At 38.1% G+C, this 19,638-nt stretch overlaps 2 protein-coding genes across 3 annotated transcripts in view; one reads left to right on the plus strand and one right to left on the minus strand.

Moving 5' to 3' along the window:
• Nucleotides 1-7,693, plus strand: part of LOC135699463 (zinc finger protein 585A-like) — a 45,231-nt gene extending 37,538 nt beyond the window's left edge. The window contains exons 2-11 of one of the 2 annotated variants that reach the window (XM_065219743.1): nucleotides 4,502-4,868; nucleotides 4,925-5,135; nucleotides 5,194-5,283; nucleotides 5,338-5,600; nucleotides 5,658-6,019; nucleotides 6,077-6,259; nucleotides 6,556-6,663; nucleotides 6,730-6,945; nucleotides 7,014-7,200; nucleotides 7,270-7,693. In XM_065219743.1, the coding sequence (XP_065075815.1) occupies nucleotides 4,502-4,868; nucleotides 4,925-5,135; nucleotides 5,194-5,283; nucleotides 5,338-5,600; nucleotides 5,658-6,019; nucleotides 6,077-6,259; nucleotides 6,556-6,663; nucleotides 6,730-6,945; nucleotides 7,014-7,200; nucleotides 7,270-7,692 (2,410 nt within the window). In that variant the 3' untranslated portion in view covers nucleotide 7,693. Of the gene's footprint in view, nucleotides 1-4,349; nucleotides 4,869-4,924; nucleotides 5,136-5,193; nucleotides 5,284-5,337; nucleotides 5,601-5,657; nucleotides 6,020-6,076; nucleotides 6,260-6,555; nucleotides 6,664-6,729; nucleotides 6,946-7,013; nucleotides 7,201-7,269 lie in introns of those variants that run through there. The other variant, XM_065219744.1, reaches the window with a different exon arrangement.
• A 2,116-nt stretch (nucleotides 7,694-9,809) lies between these two features.
• On the minus strand, nucleotides 9,810-12,929 carry LOC135699465 (transcription factor grauzone-like). Its single transcript, XM_065219746.1, has 7 exons — nucleotides 12,650-12,929; nucleotides 11,684-12,591; nucleotides 11,184-11,624; nucleotides 10,932-11,120; nucleotides 10,608-10,858; nucleotides 10,445-10,542; nucleotides 9,810-10,385 (listed from the first exon to the last, which is right to left on the minus strand). Exons 1-7 carry the CDS (start codon nucleotides 12,770-12,772, stop codon nucleotides 10,188-10,190), a joined length of 2,208 nt encoding a protein of 735 aa, XP_065075818.1. The 5' UTR covers nucleotides 12,773-12,929; the 3' UTR covers nucleotides 9,810-10,187.
• Nucleotides 12,930-19,638: the final 6,709 nt, after the last annotated feature.

The raw sequence follows: 19,638 nt of genomic DNA on the forward strand, positions 1-19,638 counted from the left end.
CGATCGAATTCGACGGATAAGAGCCCGGGTCTCTGTGTGTTGTAGCATGGAAGTTACCGAACAGGCGCGAAGCAACTGTTGATTTCGTTCGAACTGCTGATTCTAGCCCCGGGAAAAGCCTTACCAATGAAACCCCCTACGACAAGCAGGTGGAAAAGGAATTCAGGTCGTTTTTTCCACTCGGCCCAAGTTTTACTCGTCTCTGCTGCTGGTCAAGGGTTAGGATAAGAAAGAGCTAATGGTGAAGTAAGACACCCACCGGGTGATGTATTTCTGTGCGACAATATTGCGGATCAAATTCCCGTCCAAATACAGCTGGGAATATTAACTGGAACTTTGTAATCCATCGCCATCACCCGTTCATCCTACTGCGCAGTTTCGACCTTTTCGGTGCGGAACCGTTTTCTGCACTTGAGCTGTGACTGTGAGCTTTGATTATTATAGTTGGGCGGTGTCCCGAGCGGTGTCCATTAATTCCGTTTCACTAAAAATCAATATGTTTGACCCCCCCCCCCCCCTTTGGAACAAAACGTTACACTGAAAATGACCCCCCTCTATTTATTACGCAACGCTCTATAAACCCTTCTCCCCCGCCTTTTCATTTAATTAATGTTTGATTTCGTTTTGTATTTTTTTTATTTTTAGGTAATTAATTATATTATTAATATTCAAAACAAAAACAAAAGATCAGCATACCATCGAGTACCTCCTTTTCAAAAGTTCAAGATAGCAAAAATCTCAATTTATAAAATTAAAACAGATCCATTTTGTAAAGCAAGATTTAGTGATGATAGCCTTCGTTGTCGTTGCCAAAAACGTCAAAAAAGACCTGTATTTTCAAACTTTACATCAAGAAACGAAAAAAAAACAAACTGTTCTCTTTTTTACGCAACGCAAGGCTTTACTACTCCTCCCCTATGTATAATTCGTAACGATATAGGTGACCCCTCTCCCCCTATAAGCGTTACGTAATTCATGGACGCTTCATTGCAGCAAATTTTTCTTCTTTTTACACCTATCCTCTTCGCGTTCAGACTCATATCCCTCTGAAATTTTTTAACATCCCTCACATCACATCAATTGCCTGATCTATTACCATCTATTTTTTCTATCCCTGCTCTATTTTCGTCAACACGACACACTCAAAAAATCCCATCAATTATGTTTTTCCCCGAAAATCCCAAGTAATTACTAGACTGAAAAAATACATCCAAATGATTGTCGTTCCCTCTGGAAAAAAGTATAAAAAATCACCTTCCATCCATTGTTGCGCACTGTCCGCACAGTTTGGACCGTAGTTCCTCCATTTGTGCTGTTTTTCTTCTTTTTCCTTTATTTAACGTCGGTCTCTGTTCCGCAATCTAGTGCCAATCACCGACGGACATCGATTGCCATCCATTGACGGCAATCGAATGTGCAGGAAGGCAGCTTCCACGCCTGCGTAAAATATCGCACTCATTCAACACACATGGGCCGGGACCAACGGCTTTACTTCCCAGAGATTTTTATACCTCAGAAAAATCACACCGACCTCGGCTGGGATTGAACCCAGACCCATTGGGGTGCTAGAAAGCAGTCACTACACTAGAAACACTAGAATAAGAGACCAGCGGAGAAAAAAAAATGAATTTGGCAACAAGATAAACATCAAAGCAATCCTGGCATCACTTGCATTTGTAACTGCTTGCGAGTGACTCCGCCAATGCACCGATGAGCGAGTTCATGAGTGATTGTTAAACGATTTTAATACTCCTCCCTAATTGAAGCAAACCATTTGTAAACATTGCAGATTGGAACCGCTTTTGACAGTTCGATTGGAATCATAACAGTGTCTCCACTGGTCTCTTATTCCAGTTAGAGTCGGTGTATAATGAGTCACGCCAAGAGTGAAACCAAGTCTACCTATTGAACTGTCAAACCGGCTACCTATCGTGCAAAGTAAACAAACATTACGATGCTATGAAAGGTCCACGAAAGGTATTGCAATAAAATATAAAATAAAATTGAAGAAATGATCATAAACACGCAGTGAGCATTAAATTGTCATGGGATACGTTTGCTAATGATCAGTAATGAGAATTTCTACTATTGTTTGATAAGATAATTTGACAAAATCACTGCCCTAATAAAAAATAACCATAAACGAACGATAACCCAAATCATTGAACTATTCCACAAATGGTTTGGATGATACCCAGAACACGTCGTTAAGCAAATTAACCATACATTTTTTATTAGGGTGATATAATGATTCACTACAGCCGCTATTTTTTGTTCTCGCTAGAAGTCATTTGAAGTTGATGTAGAAGTCCTCTGTTGCCAAGTGAAAAGAAAGGGAATCCTTCGAAAACCGTGATGCGAGTTCAACTGTTTTTTTCTCTTGGCGTGACTGCCCCCCCAAACCCAGCATATAATAATGTTTGATTAATGAAATGTATTCAAAAAAGGGTTATTTAGAGCGAACAATCTTCAACTGGAACGTACTCACCAAATCAATATATTCGGGAGCGCATTCCCGATGCTTAATTTTCTCTAGTAATTTTTAAACAATTCCTCCTAAAGCGAATCCAACCACACAATAACTAAATATCACTTTTCTTCTTCATGTCACTCTGTGCATGCATCGTGAAAAAGACCAGCCTCGATCCTGTGTACATTTTCAGATTGCACGTTAGCGATCAGCGATGATCAGAGCCAGTTGTCTCACAAAGAGTCGTAGACAGAGATGAATAAGCAGCTTGTGAATAAAATGCACTTTGATGTTTGGTTCTGGTAGCAAATTGGGCCCGGATCATCAACCAAATAAAGGAAAAAAACACAACGACCGACGCAAAATCGACACTGATCACTTCTCGCGTCACTTTTCAAATAGACCAATGTAACAAATGTAAACAAATCGAGTTAAGCGATACAAACTATTGCTGTTCTGTCATTGTATGTGATACAAAAACATCCATCCAAATTTACTTTCATTTATTTAAGATAATCATTGATCAAAAATTGTCCAATGTACAGATTGAAATGATGGATACATGATTGTTACTTCGGTCATTCGGACTGCCTAACATGATTGGTGCTCATTTTCCAAAGGCGGGGCCAATCTAAAGTTAGGTACTATACTCTGAAATCTGTGAAAGGGAATCTAGTATCATGTAGACAAAACGTCCAATGTAACACTCATTGATTATGTCATTGAGAAAAATCGTCCAATGTAACATGTCCGATGTACAACTCGACTTGTCAAAACGTCCTATGTGGTTTTTTCTATGTTGTAGCATGAAATTCAAAGTAAAATTGTGATTTTACCGTTTCTTCTGAATTTTCAACGTTATTATACACTGACTACATTAAAAATAGTATTGCAAAATGTATTGTTTTTAAACAGTTAAAATAATAATCTGTCGAACTTCAACTTCGATTTTCTCAAAATGGTGGATATGTTACATTGGTCTATTTGAAAAGTGACGCGAGACTTCTTGGATGATTGGATATAAGTTTTGGCACATACTTTAAAGTATTTTGAAACTATAATTCAGGCATAACATTTGATAACGGCACAAAAGCATTTGTAAACAAACTTTCTAAGGCCCTCTACACGTGAACCAAAGTACACCAACGCAAACCAATACCACTTTCGGAAAAGGCACACTACGTCACGTATACGTATACGCAAAATGTTTTCATCGGGAAAAAAAAAAACTTCATAGAGATTGCTGACGTTTATCGTACGCACACTACGTCACGTATACGTATACGCAAAATGTTTTCATCGAAAAAAAAACACTTCATAGCGGAAAATGTTCCCGATGAAAACAAATCACTGACACAATCATACTTTAGCAATCCCTATGCTGTTCTTCACTGAAAATTCGCACCAAAGTTTGAAGCTTTTTTTACCCAATAATAATTATAAAAATACACATTTTTTGACTGGTACTACATTCTTAAAATGTGTATTTTTGCACACATTTTAGGATCCAAATTTACACATTTTTTGACAGCTGCATATAAATATAAAAAACCAGAGCCAACATTTCAAAATTGCGTAATTGCTTTTGTAAACAATGACTTTAGCCATCAATTTCTCGCGAATGAAATCTTACCTCTCCAAAATAACAATGCTAGCTGGTAGAGGAAACATTGCTCTACCTGCTGGTGTCATTATTTTTCATGAGTGATCTTTTATTCGCGAGAAATCGACGGCTAAAGCCTTTGTTTACAAATGCAATTACGCCCCTTTGAAATATTGGCACTGAAATGTGTATTTTTTTACTCATTTATGTGTTTGCGCTGTTTACCGTGTAAGTTTTGCCATTTGATGCTGATGCTTTACACGGCTACACATGTGTTCGTGAAATCCGGCACAGAGATCTTTGCATACATGCATTATCAAGCAAACTGAAAACTGCGCGAAACTTTAGAGAGCAGGCTTTGTTTTCATCACGGGCTTTGACAGTGACTTTCATCGTTTCATCACAACAATTTTAATCTCGAAAAACAGAAATCAAGAAATGGTTATTTCGTGTGCGGTAAAAACATGCCGGAACCACAACAAAAATTGTGACCTGAGCTTCTACACCTTCCCGTTGCCACGGAAGTACAGTACCAAGGAACATGAGAAGCTCTTGGCTATGCGATTGGCTATGTGGCGGAAAGCCTCCGGCTACACGAAACCAGTAAATAGGAGTGTACGAATCTGTGGCAAACATTTCGTTGGCGGTAAACCTACGAATTTCGATGAACCGGCTAACGTTGATTGGGTACCATCGCTCCATCTGCCGGAGCAGCCTCCTTCAGCGGTACAGGGTGCGGAGGTGGAAGCAGCTGGAGAGATCAGCAGGCCCGAGCAGGAGAAGCATCCGCAGACGGTAAGTTCCGTGGAAAATAAATATCATTCGAATCTTCTCATAATGTTTGATTGCAGATTTGTAGTATGAAATATTGCAGGAGCAACGACCGTCCAAGTTGGAAAACGAAGATTTTTCCTTTTCCGATGCTGGATACAACCAACTACGTGCGCCGGGTGCTTTCTGAGAAACGACTTCTGATATGGCTTCAATTGTTGGATCAATCTACTAGCTGGGATAAGGTTGACATATGCAAGTTGCAGCTGTGCAGCTTACATTTTGCAACAGGTAATCCATACTCCTGGCCTAACACAGGTACTAATCGTTACTGAAATAATACTTATAGGCACCATGGCAGAATTGACTGATGTTGAAAATGTCGATTGGATTCCAACTGTCAACATGACTAAAAGGGTCTGTTTCGCTGATCATGTCGGTGAGTTATGCGAACTTGATAAGATATTCAATTATACTTATTGTCCCTTCGTAGCTCATTTCGATCTATACAATTTAATTTCGTTGGTGAATGACTCGCGAATGACACAGAATTGCATGACAATCGACGATTTCAGCTTACCACAAGCAAGTGCTGCAGAAAATGCCAAATTAGCTGAAAAGGCAGCAGAACCGGTAACATTTCCCGGCAGACCTAAGGTTTTTGTAGGCCTCAAGTGCATTCTTTGCTTGGCGACTGCAATGCTGAAACCATTGAAACCGGAACACCGTCAAGCAATTGAAATTCTCTTCAAAGATGTAAGCATTCCAATTACACGATTATCATGTTTTATTTAATCGCATTTCTTTATCCAGAAACTACGTGTAGAAAGTGAACTGATTTGTGCTAACTGTAGCAAATCCGTATGCGATTTTTTTACTTTCTATAAAACTATCTTAAACAATCAGGAAAAAGCGACAGTGCGGAAATTGAAAAACGTGTTTCCCGTTCCGCAAAATTTCCAAAAACGGTTAGCACCAGCGCCACTAACATCAGCACCGGTTGAGAAAAAAATGAGATCAGCTGATGAGAAGGGTGTGAAATTGTTCGAACTGTTGACTACGAACGAGTTTCAATGCAAACTATGCAAAATTACGCTAGCCACTAGGTCAGTCCTAAATGATCACCTATTTCTCGCACATAAGGTGAAGATCAGTTGCAAGCTCTGCAAAAAGAGGTGATACTGTTTTTCATAAGCAATAAAAAGTTGATAAATCATAAATTATTCTTGCAGTTTTTCGCCTGAGGGATATACGAAACACAAGGCAGAATGTTTAGCAAAAATCAAAGCAAGAAGACAAGCCAATAAAGTGGCCACCGACGGGGCAGTACCTTCCAATGCGAATGTGACCACACCCAAGCAGGTGACTCCTCCACCATCTAATAAAAAACATTCTTGCTACATTTGCAAAGAATTGTAAGTACCTGTCGGGGGGGGGTACTTCACTTCTGGGGATGCATTTTATTTAAAAAAAAAAGTCTTCGAGCGGGATGAAAAAAAAGGGAAATAGACAGAAGATATAAATAGAAATAGAAAAGGAATGATTAAGATAAAAATAAGATTTTCTGGATTTTTTTTCATAAATGGATATGTTGCAAAATTTGTGGATAAATCATGGGGATCATAATGTCTCTTTCCCCCTGGTATCTGTCTAATTTGTATGAAAAAATGTGTTATGATTGATAATCGCCTTTATTATTTATCTGCTAAAGTTATACACCTGGGGAAATGATAGCTCATGTTAAGACGCATGGAATTGACACCGGAATCAAACAGGACGTTATGAAAGATTACGAAATATGCAGACTGTGCCAAAAGGCGTAAGTTTATAAGGAACTTTCTCTTTTCAAAGAATCATTAACTACAATTCATTGTACGGTTTCTAGTATTCAAAAAAAAAATATGGAAAGACACATGGAAGCACACGAAAGTCAACGGAACCAATTAAAGAAGCTCATACAAGAGCAGCAAGAAAAGCAGAGATTCCAATGCTCTGAATGTCTCCTGGAATTTAGAACGATAGCTCAAATGGAAAAACATAAAACTAAGCACAAGCTTGTAAACCAGGATGATAGGATCGAGTGTCCGGACTGTGGCCGAGTGTAAGCAAAAGTGTGACAATATTGTAATTGTAATTGTAACTAGCTTGTTTTTATTGACACCGTTGCAGCATGACAGCCAAGTACTTCAAATTCCACGTTCAGTTGGTGCACGACAATGATCTGCTACCATGTGAAAAATGTGGCAAACAGTTTAGCAGGGCTGCTCTCAAAAAACATCGATCAACTACCTGTGGAGATGATGGCATGGTCACGTGCGAACATTGTGGAAAAACAATGAGGGAATATTTGCTAAAGGCAATGACTGCTTACGCTGAAATCAAAAATGTTTGCTTACAAATAAATTCCTTTTTTTTCTCGATTTAGGGCCACGTTTCCAAGGTTCATTCGACTACGACGGTTAAATGCAGTTTCTGCTCGAAAGAATTCGATAGCAAAGAATATGCCAGCTCTCATGAACGGTGGTCACATCGAGAAGAATGGGACAAGAGGAAACGGGAAGGCGTTAAGCGGTTGGATCTCGATCGCGAGCAGCTTGAAGAGGCACTTGGTATCAAAACGAATCCCAATGAAGATGAAGACTCAAGCACATGTCCGGTGTGTTTCAACTTTCATGGTACAAAGTCAGGCGTCGAACAACACGTAAAGAAGGCACATTACACAGAATACATGTCTATGGTCATGGGCGGTATCATTGTGAGCAGTGGGGAGGACGCGTTGGAAGATTTCAACCCAGAAGAATACATCAGCGAAGTGTTGCAACCGGATGAGGATATCGATGCAATGTAGGTAAAGTACGGTATAAATAACTTTAATGTAAATACAGATACAATCATAATTGTAAAGTAATCTCATATATATCTCGAATATTGTGAACTCCCTACTGACCTCTGATATCAAGGTAATGTTGAAGACAGCTATGAATTCAGTTCGCCTTTCTGAAGGAGTATACAAATACTTATGTTTTTGAACTTGTATAGGGAAATTTTATAAGTATATAACAAATTATTTATTTCCATAATCTGACAAAAGCTTCAAGATTTGGTTTGATTTCATGTTTGAATAGCAATTGAGCCGTGTCACATGGAGGTGGCCACTAGACTGATGTAAAATTAGACATTTTCACTCCACAGTGCTCAAACGGTCCCAAATTGGGCCCTGATTAGCCTCCCAAAACTTGAACTCATTTAGTGAGAAACTGACTTGGCACAAACCATTTGAAGTTTATATGGAAATTACTATGGGAAAACAAAACTTTTTGTTCATTGTCTTCTAGCCTTTTTACTTATTGTACTGTTAACAAATTCTATTGCTATTCTTATGGGAATTTTTATCAGCTACAACTTTGCAGAAAATCGTTTTTCAGGCAAACGTCAAATGAAATAGTTGAAAAAGTTTTTTTGAATGGAAAATACGGTTCGAACGAAAACAAGAATATGGGTAATTAATTGATTAAGAGATTGATAATCTTATGGCAAGATTAAGCAACTGTATTGTGGGCAACACTGTATTCTGCAATGTAACATAGTAGCCATGATTTTTGTCCTCTATTCTACGCGCCATAAACACCAATGTTGCCTGCTGAACAGTTGATTGAGCATAATCATAAGACATCAGTGACTTGAATCCTTAATAATTTTTGTTCCTTACATTTGATCGAAAAGTGGTCTTCAACAGAGTTGTAGCTGAGAAAATTTTCAACAAGCTCAGTTATCGTTTTCTAAAGTAGAGTGGCCAGCTAAGTTTATTTACCTTTTCGTTCTTCTGTCCTCGATAGGAAATATACATCTAATTCAAGACGATCATTTTAAAACTTACTAAATACGCGTCAATCAAGTATTGCACTACTGCTTGATTGAAAGTTTCAGTACATTATCAATGGTGTATATTTGCATCGATAATGTATTGGAGCGGGGCTTATCATGTGTGAAAATAGCTTCGGAATGCTGCGTTCTTGAAATGGGCTATTGTAGCTGCGGTAGAGCTGTCACCTTCTAACTCCCGGTTTCAAACTTCTTGCATTCATAAGAAATGATTGTAGGCAGATTTTATCCATAATGCCACTGCCAGACAGTGGGAGTTAGGTCAAAGGTGAATCTTCATTCTAATCTACGATTCCACATACTATTAATAACCTTTTACACATGAGAACCTCCTATCGATCAGAATGAATTGGGCATATGTTTAGGATCAACAAACACTTTCAGGCGCAAAGGAGCAACAGGATCGAGCTGATAACGTTTCTTAATTCCAAAATCTGAAAACTGTTTTGAATAATATGTTTAGGTAATGGGCAGCAACAATGGACAGATAAACTACTTACAGCTTCTATTTATTAAATGCTTGATATAGAGATTGCCAGCAACGCCGGCTGGGTGTATCCAATGGCTTACCCTCCCTACTAACAAAAATCCACCCTTCCCGTGACACTTATGAGGGGTCGTAGAGATCTCTGCATCTCTCTTAAGTAAGTATCGGACTAACATTCCTCCCCTTTCCCCACCAGATGCAAGGACGTGGCCAGGACAGCTCTGGTCTGCTGGAGGGAGACACATCTTTTATCTAAGAAGTAGTAATTAATCACAAATTACTATCTAACAGCAACGGATGAAGGTGGGTCTCCTTCTTAACAACAGTTTGGAGCTCGTACCACCTACGACATTGTGCAACCTGGTTTATGCTATGCTATGCTATGATGAAGCAGATGATGATGACGTGTAGATTTTTATATGTTTACGTCAACAGGCTGGATGAAGCCCCAATGTGCTAATCTTATACATGTAGAACATTATAAGTCACACTTACGATATCCATCCATTGGGAATTATTGTGCTGCAGAATCATAAGAAGTTCTTATGGAATTCTTAATTTGTTTTGTCTCAGTTTATAGAAAAAATCGAACAAGTGTTTATTCGAGGTAGGATTATTTGTTATTAAATCAATTTGAAGCTTCAACCTTTGAGCAAAATATGGCGAAATAAGACTGATGCAATGTCTTTTGACCGTTGTATTAGAATAGCTTTAGAGGTACCATTCTTCTTGAAGCAGTCTTTCATTCATCTTTGCCGTTCAATTGTTACCATTCAAATTTCACTCCACTGTCTGACAGATTAGTGATTCCCACTTATGATGTTAGTAGTAAATACTAATGAACCCCATTTTTTCACACGAAGACAAACGTAGGGTCAAGTTTCGAAGGTATTACGAACTCTGATGGCTTGCTATCAAAAACCTCGTGTTGTTGTGTATTCATTACACCTAATGTAGATTGTTTTTTGCGAAAATCAAGCAGGTGCTTCCAGTACTTTGAACTTTACGCCTTCTTCACGTTTAGCCTGCAGCTCAAGCCACTGTTCGTAGTGGGCCTTCTTTCGGTGCGTATAGAGAATCGACTGGAAGCTAAACGTCATCGGACAGAACGTGCACTGGTACAGACTCTTTCCCGTATGTGTTGTCATGTGCTCCGTTAAACGTACCTTAACCTGAATAATTGCAAACAGAATGTAAATGTTCCGAGCTCCGATCGTTTGTTCGAAATTACCTTGAATACTCGTCCGCAAATTGTACAATCGTATCTACGATTATTGCAAGTATCCGACTTGTGACTCCACAGATGGTGTTTCGATTTGAACATTTTACCTACGGAATTGAACAGTCAATCGGACGATACCAATGTAAAAGTAAGCTACAAAAGGGTATTTTACCGCAGACATCACACGACACAGGTGCTTCCGTCGTGTGTACCGAGTCGATGTGCTTCGTCAGTATGTACTTATGCTTGAACGTTACACCGCAGATCTGACATTTAACCCTTTCTCTGACCTTCTCCTCGTGTTCTTCCTGATGGCGGTTAAGGGAAAATTTACTCTTGAACATACGAGGACAATGCGTGCACATATAGGAAGCACTCTCGTGAACAACGCGCTTATGGCTCTCCAGTGTACCTTTACTAAACCTAGGAATATGATTGTGATTTAATTTAACAAAATCAGCGAATTCTGATAGAAGACTATATCGATTAGGCTTACGGCTTGTGGCAAATATCACAGGTTACATCCTTAACGGCATGTTTTCGTTCTACGTGGGATTTTAAGCTTTTCTCGCTCGTCAAAGCTTTGCCACAATGTTCGCAACAAAACGATGCCTCTCCAGGTGTAGTGTGAGCACCTTCCCTGTGCTTCGGTAGATTCTGGTATACGTTACCACATATATCGCATCTGTAATTAAAACAACCCTTCGCATTATAAATCTCAATTTTTAAGCATGTTTCGAACACCAACCTGTACTTCTCTGGGTTGAGATGAAAATCTTTATGAATCAGTAGCATCGAGCGAATGTTACATTTTTTGTCGCACATGTGGCACTTCAAATAACCCTTATCGTTGTGCGCTTCGCGCATGTGCTTTTTCAGATCTTGCATATTATCGTACTCAACATCCGGTACGTGGACGTCCACCATGCGCTGCTGGTCGCAAATTTCGCAGATGATTCGCTTGTAGAACTCCAAAACCTCGTCATCGCGACCCACAATCCGCGGTGGTTTCTCCATTGGTTTGCGATTGTGATGCTTTTCGTGTCTGTCACGCTTTTTCTCGGTAGCGAATCGCCTGGGACATAGCCGGCACCTAATGGGCAACTTTTCCTCCATTTCAGGACGATGAATTCTCATATGCTTGGCAAGCGCTACTTGCTGGTCGTTCTGTTTGCCACAAATTTGGCACCTAAGCAAGAAGATATGGTTAATATTCCTCGCTTATTTTTTAACTAGTTAAATATCTACCTATACTTATCGGGATCGGTGTGCACAGCCACATGGCTTATGAAATTCCCAGGCGTGTAGCAACGCTTGTCGCAAACCTTACACTTTATGTAAGCCGGTTCCTTGTGATGGTTTTTATAATGTACCGTTGCATGGTAGAACCTTTCAAATTCCACTCTTTCGGGGCATAGATAGCAGATGAACTCATCGATGTGCTCGAACAATTTCGTATCCTTCTTCCGCTTTGCCCTACTCGTTTTTAACGGAGCATCAGTCTCCTGTTCCTCTTCTTCGGAATCGTCTGGTTTTGTATCTAAATTATCGTCCTCCGTATCACTGGCATTCCTTCGTCTACGTCCTCTCAGTCTACTTTTCGATTTGATTTCTTCATTACTATCATCATCATCATTGACATCGGATTCATCCGATAGCGTAAACCCTTCTTTACCATCTTCCGAAGACGACTGTTCGTCTTTGTAAACGGCTCTAGTAGTATTACGTCTTCTTAGTCTTCCAAACGCCGAATCGATTTGTTCCTTGGTATCAATTGTTTTCGAGAGAGATTTACACTGAATCCTTGATGACTTCCGAGTTGTCACCTTTTCTGGTAAATCTCGTTGCTCGGATGGTGTAATATCCCCATCAGGCTCGCTGCCACCAAAAACATCCAAAGCATTAACATGAAGATCATCTAATGGTTCTTCTTTCACCTCGGCTAGAAACTCCAACTGGGCCTCATGTCCAAACACATTGCCCTTGTCAGCAAAGTGGTCATCTCCAAACGGATCTCCAGACAGGTCCTGCTTAGCCAATGAGTCTCCGCTATAAAATTTATGAATTTTCTCGACCGTTTCATAAAAGTTATTGAATTCGTACAACGAGTTCCAACATTCATTACAGATGAGTTGCTGCTCATGAGACGGTTTAAACTATAAAAAAAACTATGTTTAATTAAGAAAAACACAAACATTGCAAATAGGTATTTACCTCAAACCAAAAATGTTTCGATATGATGGCGGAGATATTTTTAGACGAATTTATTTCACCAAAAATATCAAGATACACAACTGCACTGTCAGATTTACATATTTTACACACTTGAAAATTCATATTAAGTTAATATTTGAGAGCAAATATGTTGATGATAAACGTCATGAACATAAACTCAATAATAATTTTTTTCTTTGTGTTGTCCTTATTTTGGACGGCTAAGACCAATAATAATTTGTCATTCCAATTTTAGCAGCAAATTGAAAATTTTCCCGTCCTGTTTATGCACTGATGTCAAAATTGCAAAACAAACGTTAGTGTGAAAGGTTCGAAATCAATGCCAAATATGTCATCAATAAATGACGTGCACATTTCTCGCGTCACTTTTCAAATAGACCAATGTAACAAATGTAAACAAATCGAGTTAAGCTATACAAACTATTGCTCTTCTATCATTGTATGTGATACAAAAACATCCATGCAAATTTACTTCCATTCATTTGAGATAATCATTGATCAAAAATTGTCCAATGTACATAGTTTGAAATGATGGGTATATGATTGTTACTTCGGTCATTCGGACTGCCTAACATGATTGGTGCTCATTTTCCAAAGGCGGGGCCAATCTAAAGTTAGGTACTATACTCTGAAATCTGTGAAAGGGAATCTAGTATCATGTAGACAAAACGTCCAATGTAACACTCATTGATTATGTCAGTGAGAAAAATCGTCCAATTTAACATGTCCGATGTACAACTCGACTTGTCAAAACGTCCTATGTGGTTTTTTCTAGAGTCGGTGTATAATGAGTCACGCCAAGAGAAAAACAGTTGAACTCGCATCACGGTTTTCGAAGGATTCCCTTTCTTTTCACTTGGCAACAGAGGACTTCTGCATCAACTTCAAATGACTTCTAGCTAGAACAAAAAATTGCGGCTGTAGTGAATCATTATATCAGTGATTTTGTCAAATTATCTTATCAAACAATAGTAGAAATTCTCATTACTGATCATTAGCAAACGTATCCCATGACAATTTAATGCTCTCTGCGTGTTTATGATCATTTCTTCAATTTTATTTTATATTTTATTGCAATACCTTTCGTGGACCTTTCATAGCATCGTAGTGTTTGTTTACTTTGCACGATAGGTAGCCGGTTTGACAGTTCAATAGGTAGACTTGGCTTCACTCTTGGCGTGACTCATTATACACCGACTCTAGTTTTTTCTATGTTGTAGCATGAAATTCAAAGTAAAATTGTGATTTTACCGTTTCTTCTGAATTTTCAACGTTCTTATACACTGACTACATTAAAAATAGTATTGCAAAACGTATCGTTTTTAAACAGTTAAAATAATAATCTGTCGAACTTCAACTTCGATTTTCTCAAAATGGTGGATATGTTACATTGGTCTATTTGAAAAGTGACGCGAGAATTTTTAACCAATTTTACAGTAAAAGTATGGACGTCTGTCAAAAGTTGTTCCAATCGAACCGTCAAAATGCACCGCTTTGCTCGATTGGAACAGCTTTTTTTCAGTTTTGTGGTGACAGTCGTCCATACTTTAACTAGTGGGCTTTAATTTTATACCCCGTTCACATTACAGCGTATATCACGTGATATACGCTGCCTTGCAATGAGCACTCATACATCTAGTTTTCACTGGAAATTCTATGTATGAGTGCTCATTGCAAGACAGCCTATATTACGTGATATAGGCTGTAATGTGAACGAGGTATTAGACCCTCCCAAAGGATACACGCTAAGTAAACATAACCCAAATGTAGCTTCGGTTTACTCAGATCGGGCTACAATCAAAAATATTAGTAACAACGAAAGATTAAAATTTAATCATTTTATACCCCGGACAGACTATGGCTTATATCACGATGGAAAATGAACAGGTGGGCAGGAACTCACAGTCTCCCAGTGTTGGTGAGTTCTTTGCCGTTAATGTTCACGAAAAGTTCACTATTTTGCTATACAGAAATTCAAAACAAAAATTTTATCTGCGGATTTGAACAGTTTTTGACCTGTTTCATACTACCGGAAGGTGTATGCTGGTCACAAATGCCGTGCCAAACTGATTTCCTACTCAATTAATCAATCTTTGATGTGAAATTCGCTAATAAACACGAGGCGCATTTCGTATAGCAAACATGCCATAACAAAATGGGCATGGTTCATTTAAGTAAACAAACTAACACTTCTTCCGACTGTTACACCTATGTATTAGCCGTCTCGGGCTTATATCATGTAATATAGGCTGGCTTGCAATGAGCACTCATATATAGGATTTCCAGTGAAAACTAGATGTATGAGTGCTCATTGCAAGACAGCTTATATTACATGATATAAGCCATACACAGCAAAAAAAGTTGTTGAATATTACATCGAAACTGCTGCAACCAGGTCAATCCATCGGTTGTGTAAAATCACATTGTACGATGTACATCGATTTTGCGAACAAAATTACATCCATTGATGTAATATTGTATCTGCGTTTTGCTATTACATCATTATTTCATGCATCAGCTTGAATTACGTTGATCGATATTACATTTTTTTTTTTTGCTGTGTAGGCTGTCCAGGGTATTATCAACAATCAATACGAAACTAACGATTTTAAATTGGTTCACCACTTTAGTAGCCTATTGGTCCCAAGCAAACGATTAACGTACCCTATTCTAGTTGAAATTCTATTACTACACTATGTTTGTTTTGATTCGCTATGAAAGTTTGACAGATAACATCAGGAGTGTGTGGATTCATGCAGAACATGCAGGGGTGAGTGAAATAGCTTGGGACTGCTTGGGACCGTTGTTCTGGTACTGAGGGACCCAAAAATAATAATGATTTTCTTCGGGACCCAGTGGTCTTAGAGTTACCTCTATGGTATTATCATAGAGGTAACTCTAAGACCACTGGGTCCCGAAGAAAATCATTATTATTTTTGGCTCACTCAGTACCAGAACAACGGTCCCAAGCAGTCCCAAGCTATTTCACTCACCCCTGCATGTTTTGCATGAATCCACACACCCCTGATGTTATCTGTCAAACTTTCATAGCGAATCAAAACAAACATAGTGTAGTAATAGAATTTCAACTAGAATAGGGTACGTTAATCGTTTGCTTGGGACCAATAGGCTACTAAAGTGGTGAGCCAATTTAAAATCGTTAGTTTCGTATTGATTGTTGGTTAAATGCTTGTTCGATGAACAACTTGCTAGTGTTATGTCTGTTTGTCTGTGTATCATTGTTAAGATATTGCACGTTTCACACCAAATTGGACTAATAAGCGCGTTTCACTTATTAAAAAGTGTGATAAAACTGCAAGTATACGTCTAATCGTCTTGGTGTCTTCAGTGCACTTATTCCTTATGATACAAGCAATAAGTGCTCCTAAGACATCAAAACGTGCACCTCTATCACACGTTTTGCATTTTTGGGACAGTCCAGTTTCAGATGCAATTCCCGACCAACCATTTTGTTAATTTTCTTTAATTTTCTATACATCGATCTTCAAAGCCATTCATAAGAAAAATCGATAGCGATCGTCACCATTTCATGAATAATTGTAAAGATGCTAAAAGTCTAATCGTGAATCGTTTATAAAGATCTGTCTCAAAATATTGCTACCAATCGTTACCAATGTTAAAATATCGATTGTGTTGCCAGATCAAAATATCGATTTCTGTTGTAAAATCAAAATATCGATACACAACTGCTGATTTTATTTGTGATTTTTTATCTGCATAATTTCTAGTTTCGATCCCAGGCCATCTGGGGTGTACTGATTTCGTTGTTGGTTGCTAATCCTCGGGTCCACGGCTGCTGTCGATGAGCTTATCAACGACAGGCAAACACACTCTAGTATGTGGTGTATTGAAATTTCTGTAAATCTTTTCATACATGAATTAAATATTGTTTTGTCATAACCATCAACCAGTCAGCCATGTAGGTGTAATAGAGTTCAAAAAGGTATTAATTTTCCTCATTGGGTTCCAAATGCCGAGAATCCCACCACGCATGCTATCACGGGTTATTAAATATAAAACGTGAAGAACTACAATGGTAAACATTTGCTGCGTCACGGCCATCGGTCTTCTCGTTCATTTACCAGCAGATTGCTTCTTCCGATGAAATGCCGAATATGTCGATAAATAATATAAACATTGCTATCTGTCACCTGGTGTGTCTCGAACTCTCTTTAACCAACGATGCAAATCGATAACAAGGAGATTATAAATGTGCATCGATAGCAATCTTTGTTGTTCTTCGTCAAAGTTCAAAGTTACGATGATATCAGTATTTAAATATTTATTGATGAATATTTGTAAAGAATACTAAAGTCCATGTGAGATATCGAAATTAAAAGAAATTTAGTATGGCACCTTTATAGATTACTATCATATGACCGATGAAGAAATAATCTTAAATGTAAGTATCGAGCAATAAAGATTTTTAAATGTGTACATCGAAATCATAGAAAATTTAAAGTAAAGGATTGCCGACATAAATCTTTATTTCTGTATAAAGCACTTTGAAGAAGTTTCACGAACGGTTGGTCGGGTTATAGCAATAATAATTTTCGTCTTATTGTTACATTGTTTTTTAATGTATTTTTGATGTTATTTTTTTTTCGGGCTGGTACCATAGAGGTAACTCTAAGACTAGAAGGTTCTGAAATAACGTGCTCAACTTTTTGGCTCAGCTCTGGTACTCTCTTCGGTCCCAAGCTAATCGATTCACCCCTTGAAACATAGGAAAAACCAATAACCCCTCATTTTATCTGTCAAACTTTCATAGCGAATCAAAACAACCATTGCGTAGTACTAGAATTTCAACTAGAATTGGGTACGTTAATCGTTTGCTTGGGACCAATAGGCTACCCGCATAAACGCGAACCATAAATTGACCTTACCTAAAATGGTTAAAAATTGTTTATAATCCCTGCTAAACTTTAACTGAAATGGTTATGGAACTTTACATGAACGTTTAATGATAAAGTTTCAACCTTATGTATTATGGTTTTTTGGAACTGGACCTTACAAATAATGGGTTGTTAAGAACCATTACCATTCCAAATTCTTGTTTTCTCCATACATTTTCGGAAAGAGAACTATATTAGAACCTTTTAACTTATGGTTTGAGAACTTTAATGGTAATGGTTATGGTAGTCAGTAAGGTCCACGAATGGTTTTGTAACATCGATCAACTTTATGTGGAATATATCGCGAATTGGTTGCCTGTAATTTGCTGATTACCAATTCACGATATATTCCACGTAAAGTTGAGCGATAATACAAAACCATTAATGGACCTTACTGACTACCATAACCATTACCATTAATGTTCTCAAATCATAAGTAAAAACGTTCTTATATAGTTCTCTTTCTGAAAATGTATGGAGAAAACAAGAATTTGGAATGGTAATGGTTCTTAACAACCCATTATTTGTAAGGTCCAGTTCCAAAAAACCATAATACATAAGGTTGAAACTTTATCATTAAACGTTCATGTAAAGTTCCATAACCATTTCAGTTAAAGTTTAGCAGGGATTATAAACAATTTTTAACCATTTTAGGTAAGGTCAATTTATGGTTCGCGTTTATGCGGGTAGTCAAGTAGTAAGCCAATTTAAAATCGTTAGTTTCGTATTGATTGTTGCTGGTACTATCTTCGGTCCCAAGCTAATCGATGCACCCCTCGAAACATAGGAAAATCCACGAGCCCCCCATTTAATGTGTCAAACTTTCATAGCGAATCTAAACAAACATAATGTAGTACTAGAATTTCGACTAGAATGGGTGCTTTTACTTAGAGGACTTTACTCAAATTAGAGTTGTTTTGAAATAGCGTGAGCACTGAAATATTTCCAAACGTTGTAAAAAGAAAAACGGCAACACTGTTAGGACCCAAATTCATCCCTTTTAAAATTACCTTTGCTTAAGGGCCACCCACAATAGTCCGTCACCGTCACCGTCACCGTCAGCGTCAACGCATCCGTCATGTACTAAAAAGGCTGACGGACGCATTGACGCAGCGCTTGCGCACAATCATGCGTCACGCATTGCGTTTTGACAGTAGCATAATCTCGTTTTAATCATTTGTTTTGGTAGAAGATTTAATATTAAAAAAAGTCCGAACATTCCCCCTTATTCTGCGAGTCACGTGACTCTCTGTCACCGGTGAGGTGACTCTCCATGTAAATCAAATGGAGAGTCACCTCACACGAGGTGACTATTGTCACCTCACTGGTGACAGAGAGTCACGTGACTCGCAGAATAGGGGGGATTCTGAATTTTGGAGGCGATTGGTGAATGGCGAGTTGGATTTGCAAGCACCGAGCAAGTTGCCAGGCTCAAATGAAGTGATGCCGTATTTCATTGTTGGGGGTGCTGCATTTCCTCTTAAGAATAACTTGCTCCGGCCATATCCACCACACTGAAACAAATCGACATGTACCGTTTACTGGATCCATCTTATAACATAGCAATGTCAGCAGATTTATTAATTCTATGTGATGATTGATAGATTCCATTGTATTATCACTTTAAAACTATGACTGCGATATGGAATGATTTCTATCGTAATTTCACATACTTTGTACTTGATAATACTTTGCTTCGAACGTAGTTAGCGATAGGTAAAAAGTATATGAATATTGTCTGATATATTTCATGGTGAAAAATTGTTGATATGTCATGTTGATATATGTGGGAACAGACATCTAAAGAGCCTGAATTTATATCCAGGCTCTTTACAGACATCTAGAAACTAATGGAAAATCATATAAGTTTGCATTATGAGAAAATTCAGTACAATATACCTGGTTTCATGATGAATATTGCTCACTAAAAGATATATCTTATAAGATAATCATGTATATTTTATTGAAGTTGCTTTTAACGATTTTTGACGTTTGTTGATATGTCGCGTGTAAACAGACATGTAGAAACTATTGGACTGTCATTTAACTTTG

The sequence above is a fragment of the Ochlerotatus camptorhynchus genome, unplaced genomic scaffold (genome assembly GCF_037179485.1).
Source record: "Ochlerotatus camptorhynchus isolate MF236.1 unplaced genomic scaffold, CSIRO-AGI_Acam_v1.1 ptg000109l, whole genome shotgun sequence".
Classification (NCBI taxonomy): Eukaryota; Metazoa; Arthropoda; class Insecta; order Diptera; family Culicidae; genus Ochlerotatus; species Ochlerotatus camptorhynchus.